Genomic DNA, 13258 nt, shown 5'->3' on the forward strand with positions numbered 1-13258 from the left:
CCCACACCATCACACTGCCTCCACCAACAGATGTTACTCTATCAGTGCAGCAATCAGCATAACGTTCTCCACGTCTTCTCCACACTTTGACCCTATGATCCAACTGCCGTAGACAGAATCTGGACTCATCACTAGAACATAACGTTTTCCACATGTTCAGGTTCCAGCGCAAATGGGCCTGACAGTGAAGGGCAGTCATGGCAGGCCTCCTAGCAGCCCTATGAGACCGGAGATTGGCTGCGTGCAGTCTGTTCTGGATTGTCTGGGCAGAGAGCCGTCGGCCATATCGTCCTGCAAACCTCGACTACAAATCTGTAGAAGACAGCCTACGGTACCTCAGTGCTGACAGGGTGAGGAAACGGTCTTCTTGGGGTGTCGTCTTCTTGGGACGCCCACTTCGCAGCCTGTCTCTGACATCCCCCGTTATATGGCACTTGGCCTTCACTTTGGAGATGGTACTAGGGCTCACTCCAAATAATGCCGCAACTTGGTTTTGCGGAACACCAGCTTGAAGTTGCCCTATCGCACGGGCCCAATCCAGATCAGTCAAACCTGGTATGCTGATTCTTGGAGCAGACACCTACTGACCACTGTAGCAGGGCCCATGCTCATGGGTGATTGGCACCTGATCGGCAGCACCTGGGGGTACCAGAAGCTCAAAACATGAGTCAATAGCAACAGCAAAATAAGCTGTTTGGTATTGGCAGAGAAGATTTGGCAAATTTTTCATGGGCGCAACCCACATACTCAGCTCTGCTGCTCATTCTTCAAATGCATGTTCCTTACAAATGTGGCTCCATTTAAAAGAGAAATAAACAGGCTTTCCAACGGTATAAGATTTATTGCCAAGAAGCATCGTTACAACAAAGAAATAATCTACCAAACACAAATTTCATTACTTCTTGTGCTAAGTTTAGTTATAAACTGCAGTCGTTAGTGGACTAAATGACAATAGATGATCCGTAAAATAATGAATGATTAGTTAACCATAAAAATGCAGCACAAGTACAAATTCATACTTAAACTGTCAAATATAACAATGTTTAGCAAACAGTCGACCAGTTACTGTTATACTTTAATCATTGTGAGGAACAATTTCAATTTTGAAAGCTGGAATATTTTTGGAAAGTCAGGACGTTGCTTTTGGAAAGTGAAGATATTTTTGGAAATTGTGAAAAAAATTTGGAAAGTCTGGATGTTTTTTGGAAAATTTCTACATTTTTTTGTAAAGTGAAAACATCCTCAGCTGTTAAACTTGGTTTTAATGGTTACAGTTCACTTTAAGTGTTAAAGGGCTGTATCGCACCAGTGAGGGTCCTCACAAGTATAGATGTACAAATGTGTGTGTAAACATTGTACAACTCAGTCAGTGTGTGTGTGTGTGTGTGTGTGTGTGTGTGTGTGTGTGTGTGTGCGTGTGTGTGTGTCTTCTCTCCACAGACTCCAGCAGTGAGACGCCTCCTGTCCAGTCAGACATGAGTCTGTTTACTGGTCCCAGTCCAGCAGAACCAGAACAACCAGCAGACCGGTCAGCTGCTCCTACAGTCCCAGTACAGCTCACTCAGTCCTCCCAGTCCAGCTTCAACAGTGTGCTGCTGAGGTCTGGAGTTCTCTGTCTGCCTGGTGAGAAAAACACAAACCTCATGTATCAAACCATCTTAAATCCAGAGTGAGACCAGTCTAATCACTGGACTCTACTCTGAGACCAGTCTAATCACTGGACTCTGCTGTGAGACCAGTCTAATCACTGGACTCTGCTCTGAGACCAGTATGAAACATTAACCCCAGTGTCAGACCAGGACCAGTTCTATGAGTTTACCAGTTATAAACTTTGAGTTGAACACATGTTGGGCAGCAGCTAGTTAGCTGTTAGCAATGTGAGCAACCTCTGAATCAAAATAGTGACCAGTTTACTTTTTCTTGCTATTTGTAGAAAATCTATTTGTTTTTAGCCCAAATATACAGTATGAAGTTTTTGTACTGTTTTGCTTTACGCTGCTCTGCTAACAAATAAAATAAATAAAATGAAATGAAGCGTTTAAAGAGTCAGTAAAATAAAAATACATTCCCCAAGTTTTCTCCTTTGTCCTTGTGAAACAGGGTGTTATTTCTTGGTATTTGGGAAAATATACGTTTAAAAATGAGTATTTATGTTTGAAAATCTCTTTTTTACATTTGGTTTTGTTAGTATTTTTATTAAGTATTTGTTGCCTGTAAACGCAGCATTAACTGTAAAAACGTCCTGATTGGTCTTCATGCAGGAACCAGAGACAGAGGTGGACGAGCTCTGCTGACGGTCTGCACCACGAACGCCGTGTGGTCGAACCCCGACTGCGACAGCGCCGAGCTGCTCCGCCTCCTGCTCTACTACACCTCCACCCTCAGGTACGAACCCGCCGCCCGCCTGCAGACGCAGCTCTGACTCAGGTTACTGTAGAGTGTTCCTCCTCTGACATCACTTCCTGTGTGGAACAGGAAGGACGTGCGAGCGCAGGGGCTGACGGTGCTGGTGGACGCCCGCAGAGCTGCTCCTGTCCCCGCCCTGTTCTCCGCCCTCGAGGCCCTGCAGGTGAGTCTGAAAACACACCTGAGCGTGAGTCACATGACAGAGGATGGCTGAACTAACTGACTTTCTTCTTCTACTGTATGATTAACGGTGAAGGAGAAGCAGACAAACAGCACAGTCCTGAAAAATGGAAATATCACCTGAAATCAATGTCACAATGGAGAAACAGACTATTATCAAATACACCTGATCTGTCGTCACAGCAGAGCTCTTATTGATCATTTGTACTGAAAACTAAACATAAGTTATGGATTATGACTCAGTGATCACTGTTTCTATGTACCTCAACATAACTGGTCATGTGATCCTTGTCATGCTTGACCCTGGACTGTGCTGTGTGATGTGGGCTTTGACCAGCAGGGGGCCTCAGCTGCACAAACACTTCACTGTCTCAGAGGAAGCAGCTGGAGTCTGACGGGTCGTGTTGTTTGGTTCAGTAACTTCCAGTGAACTCAGCACTAACACAGTAACCAGGTTACAGTCGGCTGCCTCCACTAAGCTGATTTCTTAACTGTCATGTAAACCAGAAACCTGGTCATTGTGCTCAGGGTTGTGGATCAGAGAACGCTGGTTCCCACAGGTAGATTTCTCCTTGGTTTGTTGTTTGTTAGCTTGAAGCCTGTTTACCTGCTGTGTTGCACTGAGGATATTTATGAAGTACTTTCTCTCACTAATGTGTGTGTGTGCAGGACAACATACCAGGATCCATCCACACTGTGTTACTGCTGGTCAACAAGGACTCGTCTCTACGTCTGGACAAACCTGCAGCCACACAGGTAACACCCGCCAGCTGCTCACACCACAGACACAGACAGTCCAGCAGGTAGCAGCACTCACAGTTTCAGCCCTCTGTTCAGACTAAAACAGCATCTTCCTCCCTTAAAAACTCAGAGTGTGTAAATCTTAAAACAGCAGCTCTGTGTTTCGGGCAGAACGAAGCCGCTAATTTTAATATTTAATATCAGAACAGCCGATCACACAGCTGGTAACATTAAACTGGATTCATGCTGACAGATGTGATGATCAGAGCAGCAGCTGCTGGTCAACAGCAGTTTATCATTATTTCATACCTGCTGTGTATCAGAAAACATGTAAATGAGAACAATTCTATCATTATTGATCAGGTGATCAGAGACTGAGCGGAGCTTTAACAGGCTGAGAGGGCAGGAGGTGTTTATATGCTGAACACGTTATGAAGCCTCTTGAGGAAAAGTTTGTGATTTTGGGTGATTTGTAAATAAAATTTACTGGATCTAAAAATGTACTTAAGTGAGTTTCTGTCTCACTTCTGACCAGAGAACCAAGTTTTCCAGTTAATCAGATTTATCAGCCTGAACAGAAATTATCTCTACAAAAACAACCTGGAAACACTCGAAGATACAGGTAGCTTCAGGTCACAGTCTCAGAGTGTGTGTGTGTGTGTGTGTGTGTGTGTGTGTGTGCGTGCGTGTGCGTGCGTGTGTGTGTGTGTGTGTGTGCGTGTGTGTGTGTGTGTGTGTGTGTGCAGGTGGAGGTGTTGAGCTCTCTCAAGTCTGTTCAGAAACATGTGGAGCTCCGTCAGCTTCCTGCAGAGTTTGGAGGTTCCTTCAGCTTCAGTCAGAGCAGCTGGCTCTGCTTCAGATCGGTCAGTACTCAACACACACACACACACACACACACACACACACACACACACACACACACACACACACACACACACACACAGATCTATGATGATATGATGGTTTGCTGTAAGTCAGTCAGAACTCGGGTCTCCTGGGTTTCGTTCTGCTGACTGTTGTGTGTTTTTCATCGTGTTCATCAGAGATTGGAACAGCTGACCAATCAGTGTGAAGACGTCATCAACCTGCTGCAGAAAACCATCAACATCCTGCAGTCCACACCTCTACCTGCTGCTGCTGAGGTCTCACACACACACACACACACACACACACACACAGTCAGTCAGACGTTTCCCCTCGAACATCAGTCAGTGATCCGAGCAGCCGGCATCAGCTGGACGTCGTCCTGCAGAACCCTGAAGAACCTGAGTCTTTATGAACTGGACGACATCTGCAGGAGCGTGACAGTGTTTACGGATATCATCATGATCTCCGTGCTTAAAGTATATTCACATATCTATCAGTGCCAGTGATCCACAGTGAGGGTGGATTCTGTTAAATCGAGAGCATGAATTAGCTTCTCCAGGACTGATATTAATATCCAGTCCAGACAGAGTATCTGCAGACTTTAGTAGAGTTTAAAAGTTTTCAATTTCATTCACAAAGGTCTTAAATATTTTTTTCTAGCCTGTAATATAATATATAATATAATATAACATATATAAGGCAATAACTGTGGCTGGAAAACTCCTGAATCTGTTGTTTCAGACTCTGACTTTAAACCAATGAGTCATTTTTTAATTGGTTAATCCATCCATGATTAATGAGTCATTAATATGCTGCCATGACAAACATGTGAAATACATTCAAATAAATTGACATTTATTTAATATTGCATTTAGTAATTACTTCTAATGAACTCAGCTTCATCTCTCTCTCTCTCTCTCTCTTCCAGGAGGCCGAGCTGCTGCTGTCCAGGTACCAGGCGGTGATGCGTAGCATCCTAGAAGACAGCCGATTGGTCCAGCTGCAGCAGGAGGGCGGAGCCTCACTGTCGCGGCTCCGCAGAGAGGAGAGCAGCATCAGCGTGACCGAAGACTACCGGGCGGCGGTGGAGACGGTGTCCTCTCTGTACGAGCAGGTGGACGAGCTGCTGCACCGCCTGGTGACTCTGTCCAACGCCAGGACTCAGGAGCTGCAGTTCATCGCAGAGTTCAGGAACCTGGAGCAGGGCTTCACCGAGGTCAGTCTGAGCACGCTCAGTAGACGCTCTGACTCCTGTCTGATGTCTCTAGACCGCACGGTTTCTACAGTAACAGTTTACTGGCTTCATTTACAATCACATCACACTATGAATGTATTTATTCTCAAACATCTTCATCCAGCCATGACTGTCAGTTTCTGCTGCATCTTATGACAAACAGCTGAGTGATGATGAACAGATGAAGATGATGAAGATATGAGTGTTTATGTTTGAGGTCCTTTAGAAACAGTGTCTCTGTATAAAACCGCCTGCTGCTGCAGTTTGACTCCGTTACAGAGTTTGTCCTCCACACATGAACGTCACATGAAGGAATCAGCTGCAGATATTCTCATTTGACTCATTTGGACTCAAACCAGCTGAACATCATCAGAATGATTCACGTGTGTGTGTGTGTGTGTGTGTGTGTGTGTGCGTGTGCGTGTGCGTGTGTGTGTGTGTGTGTGTGTGTGTGTGTGTGTGTGTGTGTGTGTGTGTGTGCGTGCGTGTGTGTGTGTATCAGGTGAGGTCCTGGCTGGAGGAGGTCGGGGAGGTTCGTCTGAAGAATCTGGACGAGTCGGAGGATTCTCTGGAGCTTCTCAACAAAAAACAGCAAGACTTCAAAGAATTCTACACAACTGCATATGTACGACACACACACACACACAACCACACACACACACACACACACACACAACTACACACACACACACACACACACACACAACTACACACACACACACACACACACACACAACCACACACACACACACACACACACACACAACTACACACACACACACACACACACACAACTACACACACACACACACACACACACACAACTACACACACACACACACACACACACACACAACCACACACACACACACACACACACACACACACACACAACTACACACACACACACACACACACAACTACACACACACACACACACACACACACACAACTACACACACACACACACACAACTACACACACACACACACACAACTACACACACACACACACAACTACACACACAACTACACACACAACTACACACACAACTAGACACACAACTACACACACGCACACACACACACACACACACACACAACTACACACACACACACACACACACACACACACACAACTACACACACACACACACAACTACACACACAACTACACACACAACTACACACACAACTAGACACACAACTACACACACGCACACACACACACACACACACACACACACACACACACACAACCACACACACACACACACACACACACACACACAACTACACACACACACACACACACACACAACTACACACACACACACACACACACACACACACACAACCACACACACACACACACACACACACACAACTACACACACACACACACACACACAACTACACACACACACACACACACACACACACACACACACACACAACTACACACACACACACACACAACTACACACACACACACACAACTACACACACAACTACACACACAACTACACACACAACTAGACACACAACTACACACACGCACACACAACCACACTCACACACACACACACACACACACACAAACAAACACACACACACACACAACCACACTCACACACAACTACACACACAACTACACACACAAACACACACACAAACACACACACAAACACACACACACAAATGACCACCAATAAAAATGATGTTATGTTCTCCAGCTATGAACCACAGCAGTAAACCAGTAACATTAAACCAGTAACATTAAACCAGTAACATTTAACCAGTAACATTAAACCAGTAACAGTAGCGTCTCCGTGTCTCCGCAGGATCGCTGTAAACATGGCGAGGCGTTGCTGAGTCGTCTGGAGCGCTGGGAGGACGTGACGTCAGCTGACCTCCACCACTACGAGGTCAAAGTTCATTCTTTCTGGGCTCAGCTGCAGGATTTCTCCCAGCGGGTCAAAACCACCGGACACAATATCGACCGCGCCGTCCGCCTCTACAGCTTCCTGGACCAGGTAGGTTCCTGTCTCCACCTGCTGCTGATGTTTCAGGTCGCGGGTTCAATCCCCGCCTCCTCCAGGTCGCGGGTTCGATCCCCGCCTCCTCCAGGACGCGGGTTCGATCCCCGCCTCCTCCAGGACGCGGGTTCGATCCCCGCCTCCTCCTGTCCAACACCCTGAACCTGAAAGTGCTGCTGCTGAATGTGTGATGTTTGTGGTTGTAGCTGCAGTCCGACTGTCACCACATCTCGTTAAAGGTCTTAATGGGTTTTGAAAGGAGACAAAGAATCCGTCGCACGTCCGTCCGTTTCAGTTCACCTGTTTAAAGCTGCAACTAACTGCTGTTTTCATCAATTTATTCAATTAATCGTTTTTTCTATAAAATGTATCAAATGATGAAAAGTGACGTGAAGAAGAGTCAGCGGTGACTCAGTTTATTATCAGATATTATAAAGAGACGCATTAAATCATCTGAGAGGATGAAGGATGAGAAGGAAACATGAATCTAGTTTCATCTTCATCTTCCAGGTTTGAATGTTGGTTATTAAGAGTCGTGTCTGCAGCAGAATCAGCAGCTTTACTGTCTTTGTTTCTACTTTCTCTTCACTTCACAGTAGAATCATTCTGATGCATCATCATCTTCATCTTCATCTCCAGTCTGTTTACAGGAAACATCAGATCACTTTAAATCCGTCTCTACTTTTAATCTGTGTTTTAGTTTCATATAATATTGTTTTGTGTGTAAAGAGCAGCTGATGGAGCTTTGACACATCACCTCCTCCTCCTCCTCCTCCTCCTCCTCCTCCTCATATCATCCTCCTGGAGTGAAACTGACAGCTTGCATTGAGGCCAGGGGGGGGGGAGGAGGGGGAGGAGGGGGAGGAGATGGGAGAGTGTCAATATTGTTTTGTATACTGGACTGTGTCTAATGTAAAGGGGGTGCTGCTCTTTGTCCACATGACCCTGGACTGTGTGTGTAAACGTGTTGATGGTGATTTTGTCCTGATTTGATACATTTTCAGGCGACTCTTCGTATAAACTGGTTCTTTTCGAGCTTTCTGAGAGTTTGAAGTGTTTTTCAGACATGGGATGTGTAACATCGGCGTCTTCATGAACAGACGTTAGAGAGCAGCGGTGATCAGGAGGAAGACGTCTGTCTGTTGTTCTGCTGCCTCAGTCTCACGTGTGCTCTGTTTGTGAAAATGACATGTGTAAACATAGTGAGCCTGCTGTGGTTGTTCGAGAGGTTTTAACTGTTTTTTGCTTCGTTCCCATCATGAAGAGAAACTTGTTTTTATAGACTGATGTGAAAAGAATCTCAACACTTTGCATAAGAGATGATGATGATGATGATGGGTATATTAATCGATCAGTGATGTTAGAAGGTGAAACCAGACGTGCATCTCTCTGCTGCTGCAGCCTTTATATTAAAGAACCAAACATAAAGTCGTGTTTTTAATAGTTTCTGGATAAATCTGACAGCATTCAGTTCAAACATCCTCCTGTTGGTTGTTACAGTGTTACAATGACTGTTGATGTTTCCTGCAGCAGCAGCTTCTCTCTGCTCAATGTTTAACTCTCCCACTGAACTACTATATGTGTGTGTGTGTGTGTGTGTGTGTGTGTGTGTGTGTGTGTGTGTGTGTGTGTGTGTGCTGTTTCCACTCTGATACAGATTGACCTGACACACACACACACACGCACACACACACACACACACACACATACACGTATCAGACGGTTGTCACTTTCGGGGACATTACATAGACTTGTGTTAATTTCCTGAAGACGTACCCTAGTTTAACCTAACCCTAACCTTAATCTAACCTTAATCTAACCTTAATCTAACCTTAATCTAACTTTAACCACTGACCCAAAAATCATCTTTTTCCAATTAGAGACACAACTTTTGTCCCGAGTTAACTAGTCCTAAAGCTGAAATTTGTCCCCAAAAGTAGCCTATGACAGACCACACACACACACACACACACACACACACACACACACAGCATGAAACTGCTGCTGTCGGCTGGAAAGCTCGTATCTCAACATGGTGGATTTGTCAGGACAGAAAGAGTCCAGAAGAGAAAAACGACGTCTGTTCAAACATGAAACATACGTGTGACAACTTTAGTGTGTGTGTGTGTGTGTGTGTGTGTGTGTGTGTGTGTGTGTGTGTGTGTGTGTGTGTGTGTGTAGTCCAGGTATCACTCCAGTGCCAAGTTTTCCCTCCTTTCTCCTTTCACTCCTTTCACAAAGTCTTTGTTGCCGTGGTGACCCTCCCTCCCCTCCTCCTGGGACCGCCCATCTGCCATTCAGTCTGTGAATGAGGTGGGGGTGTGTGTGTGTGTGTGTGTGTGTGTGTGTGTGTGTGTGTGTGTGTGGTCAGGATGCCGCTCTCTGCTCGGCTCAGTCAGGCTGCAGCGCTGCATCAGAACACAGCGAGGTACGACACGTTTTTACTCTTTATACACACATTTACACAAACGCAGAGGTCAGGTGTGTGTGTGTGTGTGTGTGTGTGTGTGTGTGTGTGTGTGTGTGTGTGTGTGTGTGTGTGTTGCAGTGATTCAGTTGTTCGATGTTAACTTGGTGTCAGTTTGACTCCAGTCGTTCTCTTCGCTCTGTCTTGTCTTGCTGTGTTTTGCAGCAGAAAGTTCTGATCTCAGCGAGCTAACGGACATTAGCTTCTGTTCATCTGGTGCTAGCTGGATGTGTGTGTGTGTGTGTGTGTGTGTGTGTGTGTGTGTGTGTGTGTGTGTGTGTGTGTGTGTGTGTGTGTTGTGTATCTTTATGAGGACCAGTGTGTGTGTGTTTGAGCCGTGGTAGTGAGGAGATGTTTCTCTGTCCTCACGTTGGTTCAGACCTTCTTGTTCGACAGTTAGAATCAGACTGAAGTTTACTACAAACCAACTTCATCCTGTTTTATTTAAATAAATGAAGTAAAAGTATCCAGTAAATTGTGTGTGTGTGTGTGTGTGTGTGTGTGTGTGTGTTTTTATTTTTCCTGTTGAATCTCTTGAAGTGGAGTTAAAGTCTCTCCGTACGTCACTAACAGGCTGTGTGTATATTGTGTTATTTAAACAGAAAGATCATAAACTCCACACTAATGTAGAAAGTTAATGATTATTTTCACGATCGACTAATCTGTCGAGTATTTTCTCTATTAATCGATCAGTGACGTCATCAAATGTCTTGTTTTGATCTTCAGTTTACCGTCAGAGACTAAAGACACCAGGAAACATTCACAGTTAACAAACTGCAATCATAACTAATTGATTATCTGAAGTGTTGCAGATTAATTCAATAGTTGGCAACTAATGAATGAATCGACTGAAGGTTGCAGCTCTAATAAAGTTGTTGAACTCTTGATTTCCTCTCTCTAAAGTTCCAGTGGGTCTTCTATGTTCAGGTGGTTCCATCTCTGCAGATCTCTGATGATGAACCACAGACTCCGTCTTTGTTCTTCATGTTTGTCTTTGTCGTGTTTTTTATGGCTGTAAATCAGCAGCAGTCAGTCGGACGGTTTGGTGGTGAGTGGTGAGTTTGATGAAGCGTCTCTGTGGTCGTTATCAGTGAGTTCATCGTTCCTTCGTGCTGCGGCTGGTTTGGACTCTCAGGACCGACAGTAACATGGTTCTGCTGTATTTTATGCTGTTTTCAGACGTTTCCTGTGTTTTCTGTCAGCTCTGATAGTGGAGAACAGTTTCTCAGATGTTGAGTTCACGTCCTGATCAGTGCGAGAGGAGTCATGTGATGCAAAGCTTCACCAGCACCGTGTTTGTGAGGACTGTTAGTTCGTCTCAGCGCCTCCTGCTGGTGAGCAGATCACAGTTCACTGATGTCAACGTTTTCTCAGCCTGAATCATGTTCGCAGGTTTGGTGAAACTACATTTACATATCGCTCTGTCAGAGGTCAGAGGTCAGAGGTCAGGGAGTGTGTTCAGGTTAGTGAAAGATGATGTTAATGAGTTTGTTGAGTCACTGCAGACTTTCCTTCATTAAACAGACCTGCTGCTCTCTCACATCTCTGATCAATAGATTTGATCAGATGAGGATCAATGTTTCCTTCTGGATCAGGTCTGTCTGACAGCTGCTGCAGTAGAAACAGTTTCTACCAGCTGATGTTGGAACATCAGATGTTTTGGAGGAAAACAAATGAAACAGAACAAACAGTTTGTCAGAGAAACAAACGCTTGTTACCGCGGTAACTCACTCTGATCTCTTTATACAGTCACAGTAACACAGGAACTGCTCATCCTGCTTGAAGGATCAATAATGTTCCGTGTTTATGTAATAAAATAAACTGTTGATATAAGAGAGTTGATCAGATATCTTTATGAATATTAGTCTGTCAGACTCTATGAGAGAAAACACAACATGAATAGAAGTGTTTTATGTAAACGTGTGTTAGTGTGTTGAGAGCAGCTGAGAAACTTTGTCCTGTAAGTGTGAACAGACGTGATCAATAAAACTGGTTGTGATGATAAAAACAGTCTGCAAACAGCTGATCTTCACCAGAGTGACAGTAGATCAGAGTGTTTGTGTAGAAACAGATGATCTATATCTAATATATCTAATATATCTAATATATCTATATATATATATCTATATGTCTGATCAGAGCTGCTGATTCTCTGCTGTCAACAACTTTACCTGCTAGAATTTCATTTAGACACAAACTGGAAGATTCCCAGAAACCATAAAGACCCACTGATGGAGTCAGAAAACATGCTGCTGCTGTTTGAAGTAGAAAACACTCCTCCTCCTCCTCCTCCTCCTCCTCAGAATCAGCCCCACCTCCCCCATCTTCCTTTCATGTGTTTTGGATGGTTCCCCCTCCTCCCCTCCTCCTCCTCCTCCTCCTCCTCCTCCTCCTCCTCCTCCTCCTCCTCGGCTGACTGGCTCCAGGAGTCCTGCAGAGCTGCTGTCCCCAACCAGAGCCTGTCTGCTCCTTGTCCTCCTCTTCCTCCTCCTCCTCCTTCCTCTTTTTATCTCCTCATCCTCTTCTGTCTCTGCAGCACAATAACAACCACATGTTATTTTGATTAGTGCCATCAAGACTCTTCTCTTCTCTCCTTTTGTTTTCTTGGTATTTCTCCTCTTCCTCTTCCTCTTCTCTCCTTTTATTTTCCTCTCTCTCTCTGTCTCTCTCTCTCTCTGTCTCTCTCTCTCTCTCTCTCTCTCTCTCTCTCTCTCTCTCTCTGTCTCTCTCTCTGTCTCTCTCTCTCTCTCTCTCTCTCTCTCTCTGTCTCTCTCTCTCTCTCTCTCTCTCTGTCTCTCTCTCTCTCTCTCTCTCTCTCTCTCTCTCTCTCTCTCTCTCTCTCTCTCTCTCTCTCTCTCTCAAACTTTTTAAATTCATATTTTGCTTTATTGGTATAAACATCAACAACAACAATATTTCCAAAACATCAAGAATCAGTGATGGATTGAACATGGATTAGATGGATAGAGGTGGATTCTGGGTAATGTAGTGTTGATCTGTAGTTGGTTGACATCATGTTGACGCTCTGAGCTGCTTTCAGTCTCTTTTGTTCCTTCATCACTTCCTGCCTGTATGATGCGTTCAGTGTCTGCTTGTATTACAGGAAACATTAACGTGAATGACGCGGCGGTTAGTCGACGAGTCCTGAGACATTAAAACACTGAACATCTCCAGAACATCTCGACCTTCTTACAAAACCTGAAACTTCAGCTGCCTTCATGTTAAAGATGAACCGCAGTGATTTTACACCTCACCGTGTTTCTCAGGTGTTAGTAAAGAAGGAGCTGATGATGTCACTGATGATGTCACAGCGTCGGTCGGGATC

General features: G+C 44.8%; 3 protein-coding genes across 4 annotated transcripts in view; 2 read left to right on the plus strand and 1 right to left on the minus strand.

Moving 5' to 3' along the window:
• The window catches only part of LOC122986896 (NLR family CARD domain-containing protein 3-like), a 1497050-nt gene that overhangs the window by 1406687 nt on the left and 77105 nt on the right, over positions 1–13258 (minus strand). The gene's annotated exons all lie outside the window — the stretch shown is intronic.
• LOC122986857 (NLR family CARD domain-containing protein 3-like) overlaps positions 1–13258 on the plus strand; it is a 934102-nt gene that overhangs the window by 475652 nt on the left and 445192 nt on the right. The gene's annotated exons all lie outside the window — the stretch shown is intronic.
• plekhg4 (pleckstrin homology domain containing, family G (with RhoGef domain) member 4) overlaps positions 1–13258 on the plus strand; it is a 32161-nt gene that overhangs the window by 5902 nt on the left and 13001 nt on the right. For both annotated transcript variants that reach the window (XM_044358274.1, XM_044358283.1), the window contains exons 2-10: positions 1441–1623; positions 2262–2385; positions 2476–2569; positions 3256–3342; positions 4074–4190; positions 4371–4469; positions 5123–5410; positions 5931–6053; positions 7272–7463. In XM_044358274.1, coding sequence (XP_044214209.1) covers positions 1476–1623; positions 2262–2385; positions 2476–2569; positions 3256–3342; positions 4074–4190; positions 4371–4469; positions 5123–5410; positions 5931–6053; positions 7272–7463 — 1272 coding nt within the window. In that variant the 5' untranslated portion in view covers positions 1441–1475. The remainder of the gene's footprint in view (positions 1–1440; positions 1624–2261; positions 2386–2475; positions 2570–3255; positions 3343–4073; positions 4191–4370; positions 4470–5122; positions 5411–5930; positions 6054–7271; positions 7464–13258) is intronic.

Source organism: Thunnus albacares, chromosome 1 (assembly GCF_914725855.1).
Source record: "Thunnus albacares chromosome 1, fThuAlb1.1, whole genome shotgun sequence".
Taxonomy (NCBI): Eukaryota; Metazoa; Chordata; class Actinopteri; order Scombriformes; family Scombridae; genus Thunnus; species Thunnus albacares.